At 35.8% G+C, this 27,688-nt stretch overlaps 1 protein-coding gene across 1 annotated transcript in view; it reads left to right on the top strand.

Moving 5' to 3' along the window:
- The window catches only part of LOC148952920 (uncharacterized), a 136,759-nt gene that overhangs the window by 7,699 nt on the left and 101,372 nt on the right, over positions 1-27,688 (top strand). Inside the window, exons 3-4 of the mRNA XM_089087827.1 lie at positions 18,063-18,239; positions 22,695-22,886. Coding sequence (XP_088943953.1) covers positions 18,063-18,239; positions 22,695-22,886 — 369 coding nt within the window. The remainder of the gene's footprint in view (positions 1-18,062; positions 18,240-22,694; positions 22,887-27,688) is intronic.

Here is a 27,688-nt window from a genome sequence, read left to right as displayed (position 1 = left end):
GAAAATTAGCCAGAATACATGGTTGCCACTATGAATTTTCAAAACCTGTGAAAAAATTCGTCCCCCTTAGTTCTGCTACCTAGCAGTCTGGTATCTGCATGAGTTCCGCTGGTATTTCCAGCTTTGATATTAACACTACCTATAAATTAAGTTTATTGCTAGTTAAAGTTGAAGAGGTGGAAGAAAAAATCGTCATGAGAATGTCAACAGAGCGAAATTTTATATCGATTATCGATACCACTACCAATTTTAGTCGAAAAGAAAAGAACCAATCATAGAGATTCATTTTCACTTCGGCATTTTCATAAAGATGCGAGTCGTTGATCTTCGGTAGCTATTAAGGATCTTTGGGTGCGACAAGGTCCAAATGGCAGTAGCAACGAAATGTCTATTTTGACCTACATTGTTTTATAGTTAAACAAAAGACGTCGATCACCTTAACCACTCAGCCAACTGGTTGGTCAAGTGGTTAAAATCGTTTAACAACTCCTCTATCTTGCCCTTTTCGGAACATTTAGGAGTAGCCCTGAGCAAAAGTGACATTTTTGAGAAAAAAAAAGAGTGAGAAGACAAGGCTGATTGAAATAAATTCGCTTGAGTTATACTTGATAGAAACTGGTGACCAGCATTTGACAAAAAATCACAGCTGAAAGTATAGAATATAAAACAAAAACATTCGCTAGCGACTATAAATAAAATTGAGCCGCAACACAGCTTTTCTGCGAAACTCCATTCTTTCTATGACAGCAGTGTAATAATAGCCATATGCACACGGCTACACGCCACAGGGATATACTCGGAACGCGCCAGCAAGGTATGACCATACACTTTCTTTCCAGCCATCTCAGCGGCCTTGGTGACTTTACCACTAGCAGTAGGTGGGTCCTTGAAGTGTACCGACTTGACGATAAACGTCAACCGTAAGATAGAAGAAAAAGATAGATTCGATAGTTCTGATATACCACATTGGTTAAGACTTTAGGTCCTATTCCTATTCGGTTGATAAATAGTGTTCACGCAGGGCGCAAAAACATGTAAGAAAAATCCCCAAGACGTTAACAAAACTTAAAAGTAAAGTACAAATTAAAAGCAGTCGTATTTATATAAAAAAAGAATAAAATAAAGACATTTGGTTTGTGATTTGGAAAAATGTCCAAAAAGTGTTTTTTTTTTTCAAAAAGTGTCCAAAAGCCACTAAAAGTGTCCATTTGGCATCCCAGGGCATATAAGGTTTTTATTGAATGCTTTGTTGTAGAAACTTGAAAGAGGGCTCATTCGATTGGAAATTCAAAGGGCTAGAGCTCTTTTTGATAGCCGAAAGTGATTGGAGGGCAACTAACCCTCCTCTCATGCCCACCTTTTCCACCAACACACACAATCAAAATTTTTAGATAACCATTTTGTTCAACGCAGTTGAAAGTTTTGGAAATTAGATCTTTATGGATGACACCCCCTCCCCCCACAGCCCTCAGGGCAAGGGTTGTAAATTTTGCCCTGGGGGTATATAATTTTTTTTTTTTTAGAAAACGTTATCTTAAAAACTTCAAAAAGGGCTCATTCCATTCGAAATTGTAATGGCTAGTGGCCTTTTTAATAGTCGAAAGTAATTGGAATGCAACTGAAACCCCTATCACGCTCACCATTTTCCCAACACATACAATCAAAATTTTGAGATAGCCATTTTTTTCTACGTAGTTGAAAGTTCTCGAAATTATGTCTTTGTGGATGGCAATCCCCTACATACCTCAGGGCAAGGGTTGTAAGTTATGCCCTGGGGGCATATGAGGTTTTATAGAAACCGTTGTTGTAAAACTTCAAAGAGGGTTCATTCGATTGGAAATTGAAAGGGCTAGTGCCCTTTTTAATGCTAGAAAGTAATTGGAGGGCTCGTAGGGGGTTATCATCCTCAAAGACCTAATTTCAAGATCTTCAACTACGTTGAACAAAATGGCTATCTCAAAATTTTGATTGGATGTGTTTGGGGAAATGGTGGGCGTGAGAGGGGGTTTAGTTGCCCTCCAATTACTTTCTAGCATTAAAAAGGGCACTCGCCATTTCAATTTTCAATCGACTGAGCCCTTTTTGAAGTTTCACGACAACGCTTTCTATAAAAACCTCATATGCCCCCAGGGCATAACTTACAACCCTTGCCCTGAAGGCTGTAGGGGGTTGTCATCCTCAAAGACATAATTGCCAGAACTTTCAACTATGTTGAAAGGAATGACCATCTCCAAATTTTGATTGTATGTGTTGGTAAAATGGTGAGCGTGACAGGGGGTTTAGTTGCTTTCCAATTACTTTCGACTATTAAAAAGGCCACTAGCCATTTCAATTTCCAATGGAATGAGCCCTTTTTGAAGTTTCTAAGATAACGTTTTCTAAGAAAAAACTTATATGCCCCCAGGGCATAATTTACAACCCTTGCCCTGAGGGCTGTGGGGGGAGGGGGTGTCATCCATAAAGACCTAATTTCCAAATCTTTCAACTACGTTGAACAAAATGGCTATCTAAAAGTTTTGATTGTATGTGTTTGGGGAAAAGATGGGCGTGAGGGGGGGGGGGGGTTAGTTGCCCTCCAATCACTTTCGACTATCAAAAAGAGCACTTGCCCTTTGAATTTCCAATCGAATGCGCCCTCTTTCAAGTTTCTACAACAAAGCTTTCAATAAAAACCTTATATGCCCTGGGATGCCAAATGGACACTTTTAGTGGCTTTTGGACACTTTTTCACTCTGAGGGACACCAGGACACTATTCGGTAAAAAAAGGCAGTTTTTTGAAAAAAAAACACTTTTTGGACATTTTTCCAAATCAAAAACCAAATGTCTTTATTTTCTTCTTTTTTTTTTATAAATACGACTGCTTTTAATTTGTACTTTACTTTTAAGCTTTTGTAACGTCTTGGGGATTTTTCTTAGATGTTTTTGCGCCCTGCGTGAACACCATTTATCAACCGAACAGGAATAGGACCTAAAGTCTTAACCAATGTGGTATATAAGAACTATCGAATCCATCTTTTTCTTCTATCTTACGGTTGACTTTTATCGTCAAGTCGGTAAACTTCAAGGACCCACCTACTGCTAGTGGTAAAGTCACCAAGGCCGCTGAGAAGGCTTGAAAGAAAAAGTGTATGGCCATTCCTTGCTGGCGCGTTCCGCGTATATCCCTGTGGCGTGTAGCCGTGTGGATATGCTATTATTACACTGCTGTCATAGAAAGAATGGAGTTTCGTAGAAAAGCTGTGTTGCGGCTCAATTTTATTTATAGTCGCTAGCGAATGTTTTTGTTTTATATTCTATACTTTCAGCTGTGATTTTTTGTCAAATGCTGGTCACCAGTTTCTATCAAGTATAACTCAAGCGAATCTATTTCAATCAGCCTTGTCTTCTCACTCTTTTTTTTCTCAAAAATGTCACTTTTGCTCAGGGCTACTCCTAAATGTTCCGAAAAGGGCAAGATAGAGGAGTTTTTAAACGATTCTAACCACTTGACCAACCAGTTGGCTGAGTGGTTAAGGGGATCAACGTCTTTTGTTTAACTATAAAACAATGTAGGTCAAAATAGACATTTCGTTGCTACTGCCATTTGGATCTTGTCGCACCCAAAGATCCTTAATAGCTACCGAAGATCAACGACTCGCATCTTTAAGAAAATGCCGAAGTGAAAATAAATCTCTATGATTGGTTCTTTTCTTTTCGACTAAGATTGGTAGTGGTATCGATAATCTATATAAAATTTCGCTCTGTTGACATTCTCATGACGATTTTTTCTTCCACCTCTTGAACTTTAACTAGCAATTAACTTAATTTATAGGTAGGGTTAATGTCAAAGCTGGAAATACCTGCAGAACTCATGCAGATACCAGACTGCTAGGTAGCAGAACTAAGGGGGGGGGGGCGAATTTTTTCACAGGTTTTGAAAATTCATAGTAGCAACCCTGTATTCTGGCTAATTTTCTAGAGGGACTCTGAAAGTGTCCTTTCTTGACTGATTTGGACTCTTTTGTCCCTAAAAGTTTTGGCAACCCTGTACATGCCCCCAGGCTATAACTTATAACCCTTGCCCTGAGGGCTCTGAGGGGGTTATCATCCTAAAGGACCTAATTTCCTGAACTTTCAACTAAGGAGAACAAAATGGCTATCAAAATTTTGATTAGATGCGTTTGGATAAATGGTGGGCGCGGTAGGGATATTTGTTGCCTTCCAATCACATTCCACTTTTAAAAACTAGCCATTTCTACTTCCAATTGAATGAGCCCCTTTTGAAGTTTTTACGACAACGCTTTCTATGAAAACCTTATATAACCCTATAACTTTTAACCCTTGCCCTGAGGGCTGTGGGGGGGGGAGAGGTTGTCATCCTCAATCAATCATTCAATCAATTTATTAATACTAAAAACAAAACAATTACAAACTTAAAGTTCATACACGCCCAAGAAGCTCAGCTTGTAAAGGGCCAACAAAACAAGTAAGACACTATTATAAAGCACATAAAAAAATAGAAGAAAAACATACTTAAAAAAAAAAAAAAAAAAAAAAAAAAAAAAAAAGATCAAGAGACATTTATGAAAATAGGAGAATGAACAGGAAACTTCACAAATAACTGAAAAAAAATATATAATCGAAGAAGAGATTGAAAATTAGTATTAAATATATATAAAAAAAATCAGAAAAATATATTGAATGAAAAAAAAAGACATATAAATTTGGATGGAATGCAAAAAAAAAGAAGAAAAAAAGGGGGAATACTATACTGGAAATACCCAGTGAGAAACTGCCTTTGCAGAAAGAGATAGGGACATCAGGAGGGATGGAGTTCCATAGTAAAATAGATTGATAAACAAGAGACCTCTGACCTGCTGTCGATGATCGCTTAGGTAAAATAAACCTGCGATAAGAGCTACGTAAAAAAGAAGAGTACCTGCCTGACAGAAAGAAAAACTGCTGCAGAGATAGTGGAAGTGTACCTAGAAAAGCAGAATGTGCTAAATAAAGGTAACTTTTACCCACAATACGATCCAGCGGAGCTATTCCAGTATCATTATAAAGATCAGAGGAAGGGTAAAATCGAGGTAGAAGAAAACTAGCCTTTACTGCCCTATTTTTGGCTCTTTGAAGTGAGCAGAGAAGAGATTTATTAGTACTACCCCAGACAGAACAGCAATAGGAAAGGTAAGGAAAAATAAAAGCATAATAAAGAGAAAGCATAACATCTGGCGGAAGAAATGAGTTAACCCTGTATAACATTGAAGATTGGCGGAGGACAAGGGAACGGGTATGAGTTATATGGGGTTTAAAAAAAAGAAAACAGTCAAGATACACATCAGGAAATTTCACTATAGTAGCTTGCGGTATAATATTCCCATAAGTCAGGATGGTTGGCTCCCTTGCGTCTCTCATACGATAAGGGGTTCTAAAGTGTACAATGGCACTTTTTTGGCTGTTGAGAGTCATACCATTTGACCAGCACCAATCTTTTACTTTATCAAAAAGACCTTGAGCTAGGGAAGTGGCAGATGGTAGTTCCACTGCAGAAATGAGAAAGTTAGTACTATCAGCAAATAGAATAAGCTGCAAAAAGGGATGAAGACCGTTAACAATATCAGTAATGTAGATTAAAAAAAAATGAGGGCAAAGTGCAGAGCTTTGTGTGACGGCTTTCACAATAGGCAAGGAAGAGGAAGAAGTGCCATTAACCGAAACATACTGAGATCTCCCTGAGAGGTAAGACCTAAACCCTTCAAGTGGGACTCGATGCACTCCAAATGAAGATAATTTAGACAAAAGAACAGAGTGAACGACCATATCAAATGCCTTTGAAAAGTCAAGAAATAGACCCAAAACACATAAGCCCTTGTCAAGGTTAACACGCACAAACGCTGTTGCATCTGAAAGTGCATGCAAGGTAGAAAAACTGGGACGAAAGCCATACTGATGATTAGTTATGAAAGAATTACCTGCAGTCGTATTAGTACTAAATACAAATGAAGAGAGTCTACAATACACTACTTTTTCAAAAACCTTAGAAATTACAGGAAGGAGAGAAATAGGTCTATAATTTGAAATTAGAGATGAATCACCTTTTTTAAACAAAGGTACGACATTAACAACCTTAAATAAATGAGGAAAAACACCAGAAGAAAGAGAGAGGTTAGTTATGTGTGAGATGGGGTTAGAAACAAACTGCCAAATTTTTTTAAGAACATTACAGCTCAAACCAAAATCATCAACTGAACGGCTACTTGAAAGCTGAGAAATAATGTTAGAAATTTCGGTATCACTGCATGGAAAAAGGAAAAATTACTTTTCTGCTAAGGGAAAACTACTTACTCTGCTGTAGGGTGGATTAGGAACTGAAGGAAGTGAGGTGAAATACGATTTGAAGGCGCTTTCTGAAGAATTTTTGTCCACAAAAGACCCACCGGCTTTTCTGTAGCGACAGGGGGGAGGGGGACTACTTGAGTTTCTTGCGGGAAAGAGCTTCATTAACTACAGTCCAAACCTTTCGCAAATTTCCCTTACACTCATCAATTCGACGCGAAAAATATAGCTTTTTGGCTGCACTTACTGAAGAAGTAAGCACATTTTTATAAAGTTTATACTTCAAAAGATCATCCTGTGTCTTACTTTTATATGCAGCCTTGAACAGAGACGCTTTCATATGTGTAGCATTGATCAGACCTCTAGACATCCATGGGCAGTTGGGTGTGGAATTCCTTGGCCTCTTTCTAAGAGGAAAATGCTTATCCAACAGAGCTCCCATACGACACAAAAATAAATTCGTTGCACAATCAACATCATTAGCTTCAAGAACACTAGACCAATCATTACTCTGAAGACTATGTATTAAATTAGAAATTTCTTTATCTGTGGAGGTTCTAAAGGAAGACTCACCCTGCTCATCCAGAGCAATCTCAGTGAGGCACTAAAAGTGAAACATAAATAGGGAAGTGATCAGAAAGATCAGTGAAAACAAGACCAGAAGTAAACTTCAAATTAGAAGAATGAGAAATGAAAATATTGTCTATTAAAGTGGCAGTATTTCTAGTTGGGTCAACACGAGAAGGAAAAAAAATTGAAGGAAGTAGACCAGCAGAAGAAAGCACATCAAAGAGATGGTCACATTTATCACTTGATCCAATATTTAATACATGACAATTAAAATCTCCCAAAACACAAATACGTTTTTTAGAGAAAGACCCCAGACAAGAAAGTTGATCAAGGAAATCACAGAACAAATGTGTTGGAAAAGGAGGGGGCTTATAAAACAAACAAACAGTGTCACATGCAAACTGGCTTTTCAGATCAATAACAAGAGAATAAACTGTCCTACTACTGATGTAAACAAGGATTCAAGGTCAGACCTTCTTCTAAACTCAATATGAGACTTAATATATAAAGAAAGACCCCCTGAGCACTTTGTTACCATTATAGGGATAAGGGCAGCAACATAACGATGCATATCATAGGCTATAAAATTTTCACCATCAGATAACCATGTTTCTGTTAAACCTTATTACATCAAAAGGGCAAGAATTATCAGACCACAAATACAATTTCAGACTATCCCACTTTTCTCTTATCCCACGCACATTCAAACAAAATACATTGAAGCTACTATTTAAAGACAGTGATGGTATAATTTTATCACAATAATCAATGGTAGTGTGATAATTACAGCTAGAATTAACCATAGATTCAAGGAGAGGGTCAAGTGTGTGAGTCTCTTGCTTACCAGCCCTACTTTGTTGATCAAATATGACCGATTTAAGAATAGAAGAATTCAAAAGAAAAGGGAAATCACCCATAATTATCACATATAATAAATGTACACATAGAAATATAAGTGGGATCGCACAAATTATCCAAAGTATTGGGCCAAAGTATAATGTGACACCAGTTGCTGTTACATGAGCTGCAAGTGTGCTGGACTGACAAAAAAATAATAGAAATTAGGCTACATGAAGGTGAGAGGATTACAAAAAACATAAAGAGATATCAGTAGAATGACTCATTTTATTCAAAGTATTGGCCCAATTTATAATGTGGGACCAGTAAATTATGTAAGCTGTAAGTATGCTGACATGAGAAAAAAAAAATATAATAGTAGTCAGCCTACCTGAAGGTGATTGGATCACAGACAAATATAAATGGATATCAATGGAATGACACATATTATTCCAAATATTAGCCCAAAGTATAATATGGGTAGTAAGAAATTATGAGAGCTGCATATATACTGACACGACAAAAATATGATAGAATTCAGGGTACACAAGGGTGATAGGATCAAAAAATAAGATAAAGAAATATCAATGAGATGGCATATATTATTCAAAATATTAACCAAAAATATAATATGGGACCAGTCAAAATTATGTGAGTTGCATGTTTGCTGACATGAGAAAAATATGATAGAATTCAGGCTACAGGAAGACGATAGGATCACCGACCCAGATAAGGAAATAATAGTGGAATGGCACATATTCATCAGAATATTGGCCCCAAGTATAATGTGGAACCAGTCAAGATTACATGAGCTGCAATTGAAATGACAAAAATATGAAAGAAATCAGCCTGCATAAAGGTAATAGGATCACAAACGAAAATAAAAAAAAATAAATAACAGTGGGATAACATATATGATTCATAATATTTGCCCAAAATGCAATATGGGACCAGTGAAAATTTTATGAGCTGCAAGTGTGCTGACATGACGAAAACATTATAGAAGCCAAGCTACATGATGGTGAAAGGATCATAAACAAAAATAAAGAAAAATCAGTGGGAAGGCACATATTATTATAAGTATTAGCACAAACTATAATGTGTGACCAGTTGATATTATGGGGGTTACAAGTATAATGACACGACAAGAATATAATGTAAATCAGACAACATGAAGGTGACAGAATCACAAACAAACATAAAGAAATATTAGTGGGAAGGGACATATCATCCAAACTATTGGCACAAAGTGTAATATGGTACCAGTCAGAATTATGTGAGGACAGTAAAGAATAATTGAGGAATATTTTAAGAACAGCAAGTAAATCCCTACAGAAATAATTCAATATATTATAAGAAAATAAATCTAAATCCATCACTTTAATTTTTCTGCATTTGCAGCACATAAATCAATTTCGTTCTGATTATTAAACTTAACCACTCTTCCAGATTTGGTTTTATACAGGATATCACCTTTACTGGACCAAACATTACGTAAGCCAAGCTTTGACTTGGCATATGAAAGAAGTTGTAAGCGTGGTTTTGTAAGCGTCTCAGAAAATAGAATCCCCGATCCCTTCAAATCCTTCTTTTGTCTGAGAAGCAGTTGACGAACTCGTAGGTTGCAAAATTCAACTACTATGGGTCATGGTTTTGTAGATGGTTTGCCAATTCTTTTCGCTGATACAACATCAGACTAAATAATTGGCATGCCAGGAAATTTCCCAGCACATAGTGACAAAAATTTACTTTCAGTGTTTTCAATGGAGGTCTCCTCTTTCACCCCAAAGACAATAACTTGGTTGCTCAAAGCCTGCTGTTCAAAACTGTCATTTAATCTTGCCAGGTTGGACTGGATAGGCTGGAAAGAGTTTTTAAGGCCTATCATGGATGGCTCTGTAGTAGCCAATGAAGATTCAACAGAAAATATGCGTCTGTTATAGCTTTCAAGAGTTTTATCCACTAGATTACTAAGATCTAGGTTGAGGCCAGCATACACCTCCTGCTTGATTGCATCCAGCTTATCTGAAGAGATAGTGACATTATGTTGCATGAATTTCTGTTCCTCTTTCATTTTAACCACTGCCTCATCTACCTGGGAAGAGATATCAGTCAATATAAGGTCATCAAGTAACCCTTTCACTAAAGATTTAAGGTTGTCAGGTTGTAGTGAATCTGCTAGCATTTTATGTTTGATTTTTATACTATTTATGTGGTTAGTGAGCATGAGTAGTTGCTCTGAAACAGAGTCTGATCCAGAGAATTGGATTGAGCTGTCAGACCTTAGTTCACAAGGTGGCTTGAGTTGACTTTTCATTTCTTATCTGAAGTAAACAACAAAACAGGAACAGAATAAGTATAACCTGTCAGGAATTCAGGCATTTGCCACAACTAACTCTAATGAAAGAGGTGAGACACCTGGCAAAAAGAGGAAAAAGGATGAAACTCGATCGCCAGTGATAGTGCAACCTCTCCCTTCAAGTGTCCCAGAAACTAGTAGTGCAGATTACCCTAATTATTATACTGTCTCAATCAAGAAAATCAATGGCCAACCCTTTTCAAAAGATCGAATAATGCAAATTAGGAAATCTGTTTTTCTGATCGCCAAGGTAAATTTTGAACTTGTTTTCAAGCAGGAAAAGTAGATTTATATTTACTTTATCTTTTCTCAGAAAGCAGATCATTTCCTTTCAAAATCCAAAGAAACAATTCTTGATGTCTCGAAAATTTTAGCAACAAAAAAAAAATGTGGAAAAGTTACACAAGTAAGTGCTTTATGGTGTTGATACTAGTGTAAAAGTGGAGGAAATACAAACTGAACTAATAGATTCTTCAGGCCTTCTCATAAATCCTTCAACTGCAATAAGGCTAAGTTTAAACAAAGAAGGAGTTCTTCACCCAAGCCGTTCAATCCTCATTTCCTGCAAAGTAGAGCTAAACAGAGGAATATTCTTGCACGGTATGTCTCTTTTTTATAAGATTTATAAGCCTAAGCCCTTACAATGCTCTACTTGTCTGGCCCACGGCCACAGCAAAAAACACTGCAAACAGTCCCACCCGTCTTGCCTTAAGTATGGGAAAACAGGCCATGCAATTAGTGAATGCCCTGAGTCAGACCCTTTCTGCAGAAATTGTAACCGTAAGGGACACATAGTCCTCCAAAAACAATCTTGCCCGGCTCACCAAAAGCGAGTCGTAATCCTTAGAACATCGGATAAAATGAACCTACCTTACTCAGTTGTAGCTGCAAGAATCCCTCGGCAACCCACGCCCCATCGGCCCAGTAGAAGCCAAGCAACAGTTGTTGTAGAAGATGCAAATACAGTATCATTTCCTAAAGAGGCAAACAATGTTCATACTCAAGCTATTAGTCAGTCCCCAATATCCCTTACCTAAGTTTACTTCAACATCCTGCCCCCCAAAAGATTCATCCGAAAGTTGCCAAGAATGGCAGAGACTTGCAAACTATCTCACAATCAATCACTTAACTGAGGTTATTAATGAACCAGGAGAAACCAAAAATATTCTCAAGAAGAAATCTATCATTAAACTCCTAGGTGATGACATCTTGCAAACAGCTATAGCTCAACTATCTTCCATCAAAAAGGACATAGATTCCACATCGAAGCTAGTTAAGCCTGTTGACTCAACTGCTAATCAAATCGGTGCCATTGCCCTAGTCAAAGGCAAGAAATATATGAAAAAAACGGCAAACTCTCCATCCCAGTCCAAAATTACCACCAAAGATAATTTATCGGCTGAAGAAGAATTTCAATATTCAAATCAAGCAAATGATGAAACTTCGACCAAAAGTGGATATTTTGATGTATACTATTCAAGGTTTTACGTTTTTCACGAAATTATCCCTGCGCGAATTTTCTGTTTTTAACTATTAGATTGACCAAAATTATGTGCACAACAACCCCTTAGCTAGCAGTGATAGCCCTTTTATCCATTTAATCTTTCAGTGAATCTACAAAATTGATTTTGTAAAAAATGTAAATCCTAATATAAAAGAATGGGTCAAACTTAATATAATCTGCTTTAACATCATAAGCATAATAGATTAGTGGACTAATTTTAAAGATTTAATTTTAATTAACTGTTACTGCCCTTTCGACGTAATTGGAATAACGGAGACGTGGTTTTCAGAAATTGATGATACTAATGAATTTTCCCTCCCTGGCTTTCAAGCTATTCATATTGAAAGAAAATTAACCAAGTCCTCTGGTGGCATTTCTCTTTACATCCGGTCAAGTCTAAAATTCACCAGGCTATTACACTGTGAATCCTTAATCTCGCAACCTATAAATAATAGATGCATTTATTCAATAATTGTTGATATAAGTGTTGACGACAATTCTTTTATTGTTTCATTGTTTTATAAACCACCCTCATTTCCGACACCTTTCTTTTGTAATATTTTTGATGACTTTTCTAGTTTTATTAATTTACCACAAAAGAAGGCAATAGTTTTTGGGGACTTCAATTGTAATTTACTAAATGTTAGCACTAATAATGATTTTGATACCTTCTTTGAAACATTTACCTCAAGTGGTCGTCTTCCAACAATCCTTTTTCCTAATAGAGTTGATCCTATGAGGTTTACCGCTACTGTGATTGATAAAATTTTTGTATCCACTTCCCTGGGAAACCACCTGTCCTCCAAAGTAATATTCTCTGACCTGTCAGACCACTTTCCAATCTATCTCTCCCTACCCTTCCAACCAACTACTAAACACCCTAGAACTAATACCCCTTCATCTAATAGAATATATAATATTGTGAATATGAACCGGTTGACGGATCGTTTGAAATACTTTGACTGGTCAAAGGTTTTGATTGTCACGATGTTAATTCAGTCACAATTGGTTTTACACAAGGACTGAGTGATCTTATCAGTTCAACCTTTCCAGTCTGTAAATCAAACTGTAAAACTACCTATGTACACCCCTGGATTTCCAATAGCCTCATAATCTCTTCATACTGTAAAAAAGACCTATATAAGTTAGCTTGCAAAACCAGTAGCGTTATTGACCTAACTAATTATAAAAATTACAAAAACTTATATACCAAACTCATCTGTGAAGCAAAAAAAAATTATTAATATTCAAAAATCACTCACTGCAAAGGGACCTTGCAAAAAATTTGGTCAACAATAAATGAAACTCTGTCAAAAAAAAGGAATTCAAGATCTATACCTATTAACCTTAAGGACATCAGTGTCAGATTAATTGACCCAATTTCAGTACTGGATGCTTTTAATAATTATTTCACCAATATTCCAAATGCTAACTATTGCTCTCCCTCCGAGTCAGTACACCCTAGCAAGAATCCCAGATCCATATTTTTCTCTCCAACTGATAGTAATGAGGTGCTTCAAGTTATCAAATCTCTCTCTAATAGTAGTACGCCTGACTTCTTTGGGATAAGTAATAAGCTTCTTAGAACTGCATTTTCCTATGTTTGTGAACCCATTGTGCATATAGCAAACCTGTCTATGATCAATGGAGTCTTCCCAGAAATATTTAAATCAGCAATTGTTATCCTGATTCATAAAAAAGACGATCCGTCTGAGATAAGTAATTATCGTCCAGTCTCACTTCTCCCAGTTGTATCCAAAGTGCCTGAGAGAATTATCTTCCGACGTCTTTCTTCCTTTTAATTTGGGATTAATCCTTCAGATTCGTTGATTTATTCTCATCAATATGGCTTCCGTTCCAAATTTTCAACTGCTCATGCACTAATCGACGCCACACAGTTTATCCGTTCCCAACCTGACCTTAAAAATACTGTAATTGGCTTATTTCTGGATTTTTCTAAGGCCTTTGACATGGATTATCACAGTATTTTATTAAGTAAACTCAAGAACATAGGGATTAGTGGAATTCCTTTCTCAAGGTTCGGCTCCTATCTCTCTGGTAGAGTACAGAGTGTGGGTCCGAGTAGAATGCCCTCGCATTCCCAATTTGTCTGAAGGTGCATCCCGCAGTGCTCTGTTCTTGGTCCAATACTTTTTCTCCTTTATATTAATGATTTGGTTACAGGCCTGGGTCCATCAGTGCACCCTGTACTTTTTGCTGACGATACCAACTTTTTCATCACCGGCCCTAATTTACCATCCGTCATCACTTCTGCTCAAATTCTTCTGAATAGAGCACAGGAATGGTCTCTCGTTAACCGCATGACCATTAACAGCAAGAAAAGTCAGGTTGTATTATTTCGAACCCCTTACAAAAAAAATGAAGCTCAGCAAGCACTTGGCCTAAAATATACCACCAATCTCTTCCCGCAGGTAGAAGTTGCCAAGTTTCTTGGTGTCCACATAGACTCCTCCCAATCATTTGCAACTCATATATCCTGTATCAGAGCAATAATTTTGTGACAGGTAAGTATGATTAATCGTGTGAATAATTTTCTTCCCCCTGATATCCTTGTCGCCCTTTATTACTCTTTTATTTACCCATATATCTCATACTGTGGATCTGTTTGGGGCAACACTTATCCTTCAGTTACCAATAAATTAAAATCTGCCCAAAACCGTGCCATGAAAGCAGTATTTTGGCTGCCCCAACTATGTCCCACTCAGGACTTGTACTCCGATTTTGGAATTATTCCTTTTGAACAAATTGTTAAAAAATTAAATTTATCCCTTGCACACTCCGCTTACCATAAAAACCTTCCTCCCCAATTATTATCTTATTTTAATTGCAATAATTCTGAAGGCCTATGTCTCCGTTCATCCAACCGTTCCTTTATTGTCCCCAAGTGTGTCTCTAGCTCCGCCCAGCGATCTCCCATTTATAAATCTATACTTCAATGGAATATAATACCCCCTAGTATCGAGCTATCCACAAGTTTTCGCACGCTGTATAACAATGTTACTAAACTTTGATATTATAAATCTATAAATTTTTAATCTATTTGCTTTAATTTTCCCGTGTTTTCTCTTTTTTCTGTTTTTTTTCTTCTTTTTTTTCTCTCTTGTTCATTTTTCATTTTTTTTTGTTATGGTCCTCAACAAGTTCGCTTCCCGGATCCTTATTATTATTGGTGTTATGTTTCATCTTGTTTTTATTTAAATAAATTGAATTGAATAAGCAGTGGTATAAAACAGTTTGGGTATTAGGCAGGATATAGTCCACAATAAAGTAACAAATTTCAAATACCAAAGCAGGGGATTGTGAAATTTGAAGAATAGAAAGCAATCAGCACAGAACACCAAGCATCAACAGTAGCAGTGGCATAAACCCAAGGATTGGTTACTGTAGTCAAATTACAAGTTAAAATTGGTATAGGTCTCACCTGATGAGTCCCCTCTTACACCCCAGGGGTGGGGGCTGCTATGTGTGCCTGCCTTTACCCACTGGTAGGCAGGCAGAATCAGTACTTCAGGACGCTTAAAGTGTTGCTGGTTATGCCAGAAAATTTTGATTAGATATGTTTGGGGAAAAGGTGGGCGTGAGAGGGGGGTTAGTTGCCCTCCAATCGCTTTTGACTATTAAAAATGGTACTAGCCCTTTGAATTTCCAATCGAATGAGTATTTTTTGAAGTTTCTACAACAACGTTTTCTATAAAAAATCTTCTATGCCCCCAGGGCATAACTTCCAACCCTTGGCCTGAGGGCTCTGGGGGAGTGTCCTCCTTAAAAACGTAATTTCTATTTTGAAATCAACTACGCTGAATAAAATGGCTATCTCAAAATTTTGATTGGATGTGTTTTGGGAAATGGTGGGCGTGGAACGGGTGTTAGTTGCCATCCAATCACTATCGACTATTAAAAAGGGCACTAGCCACTCCAATTTCCAATCGAAGTAGCCCTTTTCGAAATGTCTACAACTCCTTCGATACGAAGTGCCCTGGTCTAACCCCAAAAAATAAATAATACATTGTGCCAACATCGTTCTTTAGTTAGGCAGCACGATTACGCTGCCTATGACAAATCTTAACTGAAATTGAAAAGACCTGGAATCCATTTTTGTTTTATGTACTGACCAATCAATATTAGGCATATTAAATTCTCCATCAATAACTAAAAAATATTTAGAAACTGAAAGCTCTGACAAGTACTGCAGCAACAAAGCATCGTTTTCCAGGGAATTCGTATCTTAAAATGGAGTGCAATAAATTACAACATTTGCAAAGGAACACTAGATTTTCGTATTCGAATATCCGCTGCTAGACTCTCAGCAAACAGCTGACTGACTGAGCAAGTAACTTTACTATGTATTTTGCTTTTCATATAAATAGTTTTACTTCTCTTGGGATTACTTGCATTATGAATTAAATTGTTATGTGGAACAACAAAAACATAAGAGTAAAATTACAAAAAAAAACTCCGAAAAAGAAATAATTTAACGTTTGAAATTATCTAAATTTTAATATTTTAGTGTTTTGTCCAGTATAATTATATATTTTTAGTAGCCCCTAACATATCCCTTGTTTTCTTTAGAAGTTTATTTGTCCATTGGGATGCTAGAGCAATGTAATGGTTGAGGCTTTGAAAGTTATCTGCTACCTAGCTAGGATGGTGGCCTAGGTAGGTCCCTCTGTTAATAATTTTGAGAGTTTCCATGGGCACCAATCCACGGAAACGAAGGAAGGCAAATTTTTTTTTCTGTTTCTGGTTTTTGTTATAATGATGGCACAAAAAAGATATATTTCGAAATTTTGGATAAAATTCATTGTCCAGCATATAAATAGTAAGCCAAATCTTTATTTGTCTTGAGAAAAACCGAACATATGTAAAATATACTTTTCTTAGTGGATGAAAAAGACTCAATTAAAAACCTGCAGAAATTAATTTTAAAACATTTTCCCACAAAAAAGTTTTTCAAGGAAAAGTCAAGAGCTACATTAAACCAAAAATGGTCAGAAATAAGTTTCAATAGCAGTTGAAGCAAATGTGCACTGTAAATCACTGACAATAGATAAGTGAAACGCAATACAAACATAAATTGTAACACATAACAAATTCAAAATTAAAACGAGCAGAGACTATCACAAAAAGAAGTATGGCTAATGCACCCCTGTACTTTTCTAAGATAACGTAATTTTAGGTCTACTGAAAACAAAATACATTTTAAATGTTTTCTTCTTTTATAGGACTAATTTTAATAAATCAAATATTGTTAAGATTTTGAGAATGAATCGAATTATATATTAAACTTCAGTCCGCATTCATTTGTTTGTGATCTTGGTACTATATATTATATTGTTAGAGTTATATGTGTAGAGTTAAATATATAGAGTTATATTATATATGTTAGACAATCTTGGTGATTTTGGATTTTTTTTTGTATTATGAGAAATAAGAACACATAGCTAGAAATAAAAATAGTTTTCCGTAAAGTGTAAATTAGCTTCTGGCCCCTGGCTATAATAGCTTACAGTGTGGGCTATTTTCATTCTTTGTCACATGATCAATTTTGTCATTGTTTGTTTTTTGACTGAATTGGTTATCATTTATCACATGATTAAGGGTCCGCTTAAACATAACAATAAGTAAAATTGTAATTTTTAATTATCATTTTGAAGAATCCGTGAATATCAGACTTGTTTAGATGAAATTTTTTTTCTGGAATCTGCTTCCTTCTACTGCTTGTAATGGCTCGATGGCATGTTTTAAGAGTAGATTTGTGTCTCAATGCTAGCATTTAACAAAATCTTCATCCGATAATTACAGTGTGCCTACAGTGTGGGCTATTTTCATTCTTTGTCACATGATCAATTTTGTCATTGTTTGTTTTTTGACTGAACTGGTTATCATTTGCTTCAACTGTTATTTAAATTTATTTCTGACCATTTTTGGTTTAATGTAGCTCTTGACTTTTCCTTGAAAAACTTTTTTGTGGAAAAATGTTTTAAAATTAATTTCTGTAGGTTTCCTAGCTACGCAGCAGATAACTTTCAAAACCTCAACCATTACATTGCTCTAGAATCCCAACGGACAAATAAACTTCTAAAGAACACAAGGGATATGTTAGGGGCTACTAAAAATATATAAGATTTTCTTCTTTTATAGGACTAATTTTAATAAATCAAATATTGTTAAGATTTTGAGAATGAATCGAATTATATATTAAACTTCAGTCCGCATTCATTTGTTAGTGGTCTATAGAGTTATATTATATTTGTTAGACAATCTTAGTGATTTTGGATTTTTTTTTTGTATTATGAGAAATAAGAACACATAGCTAGAAATAAAAATAGTTTACAGGAAAGTGTAAATTAGCTTCTGGCCTTAATTGTAATATATACAATATATAAACGTAATATATACAATTACGAGTATCTAGGTAGTTTGTATATTCCACATTTACTACCATTTTCTAGACTTGGAATACAAATATCCATTGTTAAATGAGGACGTTGAAGACTCGATTATGTCATATATACCTCGACCAGCTATGACTGATCACACACCTTACTTCAAAATGGAATTTAATGCCACAGGTCTACAGCTTGGGGCTGTTCTTGATCAATCTGTTAAGAAGAGACCAGCTTTTGAAGGTAAGGATGTACGTTTTTAGATTTATATCGAATTAGAAATTTACGTAAAGCCAATTTTGATAACACTCCTATGATGGGTTTTGTAACATTTTTTAAAAACTAATTATGGTATGTGATATATGTTTAATTGAGAACACTGAATAATAGAAAATTTAGAATTCATATTTATTTATAAAAAAAAAGTTTTATGTATTTATTCATTAATTCTTGAAAGCAGAAGGTGGTAAAATTTTAGTCTGTTAGGCCTTATAGTGTATTTAATTAAAACAACATGTTTTTTCAACTGAAAATGAGGAGTGACATTGAAACTTAAAACGTACAGAAATTATTCAGTATATTAAGGAAACTTAAAACGAACAGACATTTTAATTTCTGGTCTTTAGGTTTCGTCTATCTGTCTATAGCAGAGTCTATTGTTTTATTTCTCGGTGTTATCCTTCACTCTAATAGTAATTTGTTTTAGGTTCGTTTTATTTATTCATAATAGTTTCAGCATGAAACTATTTCAGCAATGAAAATGAGGAGTGACATTAAAACTTAAAACGTACAGAAATTATTCAGTATATTAAGGAAACTTAAAACGAACAGACATTTTAATTTCTGGTCTTTTTATGGTCTTTATATATATATATATATATATATATATATATATATATATATATATATATATATATATATATATATATATATATATATATATATATATATATATATATATATATATATATATATATATATATATATATATATATATATATATATATATATATATATATATATATATATATATATATATATATATATATATATATATATATATATATATATATATATATATATATATATATATATATATATATATATATATGTGTATATGGGCGAGAGGGAGGGCAGCTGCCTCCCTAGAACTTCAAATTTACGATAGATATTAGCGAAAACTTTTTGTATGTTGGAATTCTTTGTTGGATGTTACCTGGTAGATGGTTAAAAAAGCTAGAAATAAACAGAAATTTCCAAAAATCGTTTCCGATATTAACATTTACGTTTCGATCTTCAATATTGATTTTTGGTCCGATATATAGACAGGAGACTGGCCCACGATCGGCTGATTTTTACTTGTTTAATTCTCCATGAATTGATTCAAGCGATAAGAAGTTGTTGAGCATGCCAGAGTAAAAATAACTCATTCAATACCATCCTTGAAAAAGACAATTAGAAATACACTGCCATTTTTCCACCTGGAGGCCTCTGTATCCAAGTGGTCAAGAGTTCCAAACCTGGGCCACCCCGGCACTGGTTTGGTCGTCTCTGGCTTACGTTTGGCCACCGGACAAAAGAAAAAGAAAAGTGACCAGGGGAACACTAAAGCTTATTTTTCGGCTATAAAATTAAGAAAGAATATGGTCAGCATAAAAAACTACAAAATGAATTTCACTAAGGTTTAAAAAAAAAGTAAACAGTATTAATTTCAAATTATACATTGACTGATCAGGACCAAAAGTAAGCCACACCGCTAATCTTGGTGTTCTACCTTCCAGTGGTGACGATTTTATTTCAACTTCTGTCTATAAGACACAATCCATCTCGTCAGTTAGCGCAAAGTCTCTTGCTCCAGTCTCCTTCCAAAAGTGGACCTTAAGCTCTTTAGTTGCTACTTTTTGATAATGTTAATATTGTGAACAGAATTCCCTTTCTTGCTCTCTAGCTCAATCAGAATGTAATCACCAGCCTTGACTTTCTCAGGGTCAAATTGGAAGTTGCTGGTAGGGGGCTCGTCTTCAATGTCTATGCTGGGGACTGAAGAGTTGTTTATACAGGATCATCTACGTCAGAATAGTCACTCTAACTGTAACTCTTGTTGCGAGAGACACACCTTTTGCTTTTTAGTCTTTTCACTTGTCTGACTTTCTTCCGTTCCAGGACTAGAGCTTTTTGGCAGATACAGCTTTTATCCTTGCAGTAATGCATTCTTTCGTAGGGGTGTCAGTGAGCACTTCTGACTTTTTCATATTTTTTTCCTGTTGATTTTTGGGTTTGACTTGATTGATAAAATGCTGCAAGTAAAGCAAAGAATGAGAGGCAGTCATCCAGCCAGAAGTATTTTCTGAGCTGATCGTGATGGTTCCTGGTAAAGCTCCCCTGAGTAATATTTCCGGACACTGTTTTTGTGGGGAAATAAGTAGAAGAGGGACTGTGTTCCAAACACATTAACACCAGCACAAATTGTGGTGAACTGACCTCTTTCTGCTGATGTAACCTTCCCTACTTACTTGTGGGCTCGCTGTGCAATGATTTTACCAGGCTTGTGGATTTTTTCAGACCTGATTCGTGAAAACTTCAAATGTCTTGTGGTCTAAACATGTGTTTATATAGGCCTCAATCCAGGTTGTTAAAGAAAGCTCCTACACTGTGACAGTTGAAAGCAGGTGTCCGTCATAGGCTTGTAGTTTTTGGTGTTCTTACTGACGGAGTTTTAAGACAATCCATAAAACCACGGTACCAATCTTTACCTGTAATTCCTCCACTGTCTCCACTGCCTTTGCAGTTCCGTTATCCGGTACTTTTATGCTCTTAATATTAGCATAAGTGTATGCAAATTTACACGCTTCTAGGGGAATACAGTCGAAAGCATATCAGCTATCCTTTTCGAGTAAGGTTTTAGTCTTTTTTCTTATTCCTCTGTAATTATTTATCAAGTGTTGTAACAAGGTGTAAAGAAATTCAGGTCCAGACTTTTTAGAGGGATATTTAACTTTTCAACGTTTTTTATGTAGTCTTGCAGCGTTCCTCTAGGGACAACCATGGTACTTCCAGAGAATCCAACCGACTTCTTGTAGAATAAGACAGAAAAAACTGCTATTTATTTTCTTCTGGATCACAGCCACCTTTCTTTCTTTTCTCTTCTGTTTTACTTTTAATCATTTTATCTTGAATGAAATTTAACAGGAAAAAATAGAACTTCAGTTTACCTACTGTTCTGACAGGATTAAAACAACGCCAGAATTAACACAGTTTTGGGTTTTAAGCTTGCCTTCAACCTTTAAATATGCTGTTTACACAGCTTTTACAAGCATAGCCCTGTTTGGAACAACTTGGTACGGCATGCCGAATTTACCCTAGGGATTGTGGCTGAACATGGGAGTTCACTATCCCACAGGATGAAAAAATACTAACAGCAAACTGGTGAAGATGGCACGTCTCGGAAGCTGGCAAACATAAGCAAATAATAAGGGAATATAATGTGAGTTTACAACGCGAGTTTTCTAGTATTCGTAATTAGGCATAGACTTTCAGACAAAATTGAAAAAAATTTCACAGTTAATCACCATAAAACCTGATCCAATCTGATACTTTTTGGTAAAAGTATTAATTAAGGTCAGACATTTTAAAAACATACACTGTCATCTGTCAGAGCTTTTATAATCCACCAGAAGCCCCATAGGTTTTTATATTGAATCTGTTTGCTTTGGCTAACGTGGGCCGGTCTGCCCTATACCAATTTTGATATTTAATTTTGCCCAACTGTAAACTTTTGAATTGAATTCTAAGAAGAAGCTGTTATCTAACAATAATGTGATTTGTGTCAAATCGCTTTTGTGGTGTTTATGTTATCTGGAAATTGGAAGTAGGATAGTGGGTCTCTTATATTATACTGTTGCAGGAAAAGTAGAACATGGAAAATGGTAAGGGCTGAGTTTTAGTGAAATATAGAATGACTAGTTTCTAAAGACCTATATTCAAAGGACCTCGGGAAGTATTAGTAAGATCCCTCCCCCTCCATCACAGAAGCGCCTGCCCCCCTCTACAAAAGATGCTGCCTACGCCCATGTATATATATATATATATATATATATATATATATATATATATATATATATATATATATATATATATACTCTATTACTATATATATATATTCTCATATTACTCTCATATTCAGTTTTCATCCATAAATAAAATATTAAACTCACAATAATCTCGTTAATTTTGAATTTCTATTCTTTGTTCTACTTGCCATTTCTATAATTATTGTTATTTTTTGCTTCTTGTATTAACAAAATTCCTTTCGTTTCAGGCTTTACTGGAATCCTTTATTTCTCTGTGAAATCTTTCTTCGAAAACATTTGTAAAATTTTTACACTAATTTTTTTTTAACTTTTTGCTTAAACAAAATTGAACTCTGTTTCCTTTATTAACAAAACCGTTCCTAATTATACGTGATTTGTGGTATTATTTAAAAAATTTTCCCGGTTGCTCTGCCTAGCAACCACCCTCTTGTTTAATTATTCTTCTCCGTCTTACTTTGCTCATGTTTGTAGCTGCCGATGCATTTGGTGCCGCATTTCCAAATCATCTATTAATTGGAGTTAGTATGGACGATAAAATATGTATCCAATGCTTAGGCTATAACGTGTAGCATTCATATATATTTGAATTACTTACGCATTCTTTAAGATTTGGAAGAAAAAGATCCATTATCAACTGAAGATCATTTGGAACAAGATGTTGAAAATGTGATTTTATCACAAGAACCTCATTCCTCTGGGACAGTTCTCATGCCAGACTTCAAAATGGAATTTGATGCAGCACTCCATCATTCTGAGGCTTTATCTAAACAATCTATAACGATTAGACACATAGTTGACGGTAATGACATACCTTTTGTTTCCATTTTAATGACAAATAGCAGTAGATTTTTTACATAAATAAGTTCTAAATACACTCAAGACAACAGGCTGTGTTTCGTAAGGCTAGGTTTCAAGACTAATAGGCTGGGTTAAATTTGCTAATAATCTTACAATCAGGCCTGGCGGGACACTGGGCAAATTCCCGGTGCTCCCCTCCTATTATTAAGTTATAGCGCCCTTCCTTTCAAAAAGAAACAATTTTTGAACTATATTTTCCAAATTAAAATTTCTATTATCGAGAAATTAGTTTTAAAAAAGCTCGTCTACGCCTGGGTGTAATCTACATGCTATTTAGGTATTTGTTCCTTAGTTTCCTTTCCTCAACGGGAAAACAAAGAAAATAAGTATTAATTTGAGAGCAGGTTGGCAACATGGCAGGATCTGATGCCAAAAAGTTTGTTTGCGTTACTTAGTATAGACTTGACCTTCCCCTGTAATCTGTGTGAATAATCAACGCGACGGCCTCCCGCTTTAAATGGGCTGTGGTGCTACCATCGACCATCTAATTCCCCATAATTTTACCAAGACGGGTGCTTGCTTGCTGCCTAGGTGCTGTGTGAGAGCTAGTGAGGTATATTTTAAGCGTACTCTCCTACTGTCTGAGGGTCGCGTCTACTGTTTGAACTGTGTTGCGCAATCGGTGTTAATTGTCGGTCAGTGCCCATCTACAAAGAGTTCCAACGAAGGTTCTCGTTGAGAAATCCGCTTTGTACGCTAAAATAGTTAAATAGTAGAGTGTAGAGCTGTATATTCTCAAAAAGAGTGGGCTCGTTGTGCTCAAGTGATTTATCTGTAATCTTCAGTCATTGTCCAAGGTGAGTGCTTGATGATAGTGATCATCAAGCACTTGTAGACGTCCCCCTTGTAGACGGGTAACCTCGCTCGATTATTCTTTGCACTTACTTCCTCTACTGCTTTTCGTTGCTATTTTTTTTATTACATCATTTGCAATTAACTAAGGAGTTTTGTTAGCATAAATTGAACAGTTTTGCGAGTTACCTTGGAAGATGGTCATTGACGGATGAATGTTTCTGTGTAATACACGATAGGCGTTTTGTGAAATTCATCGCGGATCCAGCGCTAGCACCAGAGTCGAATTGCCATGAGGAGGTGAGGCAGGCGTGAAATGAGCCGCATTGTAACTTCACTTTTTCTGTCATGTTTATAAATCAACAGTCAAGCATTCACAAAATTAATGGACATTCCTATCCATAATAACCCCTCAAATTTTTTTTTGAAGGAATAAGCAAAAGGGCAACAGATGTATGCTGAAGGAAACCCAGTTTCAAACAGTTCGTGTTAACGAACTGTAAGTAAGGAGCGACCCGGCTAAATGGTAACCGAAACTCTAGAAAACGGAATTTTGATACCAATAGATACATCAAAAGAATCAGATTTTAATACTGATCTCAATCATATAAGTTTCATCAAATCTAGTCCTACCAAATCAAAAGTTACGCGCCTGAGAAAATTTGGCTGATTTTCGAAAAAAGGGGGAAAACCCCCCTAAAAGCTATAGAATCTTAATGAAAATCACACCATTATATTCAGCGTATCAGAGAACCCTACTGCAGAGGTTTCAGGCTCCTATCTACAAAAATATGGAATCTTGGAATTTTTTTTTGCCAGAAAGATCAACGGATGCGTGTTGTTTTTTTGTTTTTTTTTTCCCCAGGGGTGATTGTATCGACCCAGTGGTCCTAGAATATCGTGGGAGGGCTCATTGGAACGGAAATTAAAAGTTCTAGTGTCCTTTTTAAGTGACAAAAAAAGGAGGGCAACTAGGCCCCCTCCCCCCACGCTCTTCCCCCCCCCCCCAAAGTCACCCGATCAAAATTTTGAGATAGCCATTTTGTCCAGCATGGTCGGAAATATGATAACTATGTCTTTTAGGATGACTTAATTCCCCGAAGTCCCTGGGGGGAGGGCTGAAAGTTATGAACTTTACCCAATGCTAACATATAGTATTGGTTATTAGGAAGTATACAGACGTTTTTAGGGGGGATTTTTTCTGGTAGTGGGGGGGGGGGTCGGGGGTTATGTGGGAGGATCTTTCCATGAAGGAAGTTTTCATGGGGGAAGGGAAATTGCTATGAAGGGGGCGCCGGATTTCCTAGCATTATTTAAAAAAAGATCAGAAATTATATATAAAAAAACAAGTTTTCAACGGAAAGTAAGGAACAACATCAAAACTTAAAACGACAGAAAAAATTACGTATATGATTGGTTCACCCCCTAGTCAATACCTCACTCTTTAAGCCAAAGATTTTTAGTACTTTCATAAGAGTTATTTATTCTAATTAACGGCATTTGTGATTAAGGGGTCATTTTTAAAGAATTGGAACAAAATTCGAACTTTAGCTTAAAGAGCAAGGTCTTGACTAGGGGGTGAACTATATAATATACGTATTAAAAATATATGAATATAGATGTTCGTTACGTTAATTCGTAAGTTACGTATATTTATTACTAATAAAAACGTTCGTAAATAAAATTAAACAAGTTTCGAGAAAGCCATTTAACCAAATAAAATTAAAATTAATATACAAATTTTGTTTTAATTATTCATGTACGATGAGCCAAAATCAAAACCTGAATTAATTTAAAAACGTTCAAAAATTAAATAGTTTTTAGTTTTTAACTAAAAACTGTTAAGTTTTTAAAACAGTTAAGTTTTTTAACTGAAAGTAAGGAACGATGTTAAAACTTAAAACGAACAGAAATTATTCCGTACATAAAAGGGGCTGTCTTCTCCTCAACGCCCCGCTCTTTACGCTAAAGTTTGACTTTCTCACAACTCTATTTTTTTTAAACAATGGAAAACTTTAGCTTAAAGAGTGAGGCGATGAGGAGGGGACAGCCCCTTTCATATACGGAATAATTTCTGTTCGTCTTAAGTTTTAATGTCGCTCCTGACTTTCAGTTGAAAAACTTGTTTTTTTTTATTCAATACCAGGTAAGAGCTACATGTCGCTGCGATGCCGCTGTTAAAATCTTTGGAGAATTGGCAACGGGACCTCTGAGTCCTTGATTGATCAGTCTTGAACGGGAACATTCGTTCTTTACGAGCTGATGATATCATTAAAGAATGTTTCCATGTTAAATGAATTCAACACCAAAGTTGAATCCCAAGACGCTTTGGGATTTCTTCTCAAGTTTTTTTTTTTTTTTTTTTTTTTTTTTTTTACTGCAGTATTTATTTAACAACAATAACAGCAATCTAGATACAAAAAATTATAAATAAGTAAATAATATATAAAGTAAAAATAATACTATGCAATTACATCCCATGTCAATACACTGGGGTCACACTCACCAACCTACAAACAATTTAATTTAAATCGACTCAAATCAAAGCTGCAAAATAAACGAAACTAAAATTCATGCTTACTTAATAATTTTCTTTCAATTTTTCTTTAAAGTCACTAAAATTTTCTATCTTCTTCATTTCTTTTTCCAAATCACTCAGTAATTTTGTACCCTTTATAATCAAAGAAAACGTGAACCTGGCAGACACTACATTACTACTACTACTACAACTAAAAACTCACCGCAACACCAAGCCGCCTGAGGCCAACACAGCTACGCACGCTCCTCCTCCACCCTAATCTATTCAAAGCCTCCCTTTTTTACACCCGCCCACGAAGTTCCCATTTCCTTTAAATCTTTCTTTGTGACGTCCTCCCACCCCAGACGGGGACGACCTGCTTTCCGTTTAGCTCTAGATGGTTGGCCGAAAAGAACAATCTTCGATATGTCATCCTTCATCCGCACAACGTGCCCTAACCACCTCAACCTTTCTTTTATTATAGCCCTAGAGAGTGGTATTGAACCACATTTTTCGTAGAACCTATTGTTTGAAATACGGTCAGTCAGCCGGGTACCCAGAACAATCTTTAAGCAATTTCTCTGGATAACATCTAGCAAATCTTCATCCGCTTTTCGGAGCGTCCATGCTTCAGAGCCATATTTGACCACTGTCATCACTTTAGCTTCTAAGATTCTAATCTTGGTTAGCAGACTTATTTTCCTATTCTTCCAGACTTTTTTTAACTGTGAAAAAACACCATGAACTTTGTCTATTCTACTTTTAACATCTTCATTGCTCCCACCGTCAATCCTAAGGATACTACTAAGATAAATGAAGCTTCCAACCTGATCAATCTTTTCATTACATAACGTCACTTTTTCATCTTCACTTATTCCTAGCCTTAGTGACTTAGTCTTCTTAACATTAATTTTCAAACCTATTCTAGCACCCTGAACTCTCAAAACCTCTAAAAGTTCATTCATTTTGATCACACTTTCATCTAGGATGCTTAAATCATCAGCATAATCCAAGTCCAGGAGACTTTTTCCTACCCGTTTGATTCCGTGGTCTTCCATTGCCTTTCCTGTGCTCCTTAAAACAAAGTCCATCAAAATAATCCATATAAAGGGGGATAAAACACAACCTTGCATAACTCCTGATTTAATACAAAACCAGCTGCTAACCTCATCTCCTACCTTAACCGCAGCACTGTTATTCTCGTACACAGCACTAATCACTTTAATGTCTTTGTCTGGTATACCATACAAGGATAAAACCTTTACTAAAGATCTTCTATCAACAGAATCTAACGCTTGCTCTTAATCTATAAAACAGAGGACCAAAGGTGTTTGAAAACTCAGGCACTTCTCAATTATTAGCCTAAGAGTGAAAATTTGGTCGACACAAGTATAAAGCTATCTTATACTCCGATCCCTCACCCCTGCTGCCAT

This window comes from Artemia sp. Qi Xiang Cuo, chromosome 4 (assembly GCF_049724085.1).
Source record: "Artemia sp. Qi Xiang Cuo chromosome 4, ASM4972408v1, whole genome shotgun sequence".
Taxonomy (NCBI): Eukaryota; Metazoa; Arthropoda; class Branchiopoda; order Anostraca; family Artemiidae; genus Artemia; species Artemia sp. Qi Xiang Cuo.
The sequence above is the reverse complement of the archived record's forward strand: the minus strand, read 5'-3'. Positions and strand labels throughout refer to the sequence as shown.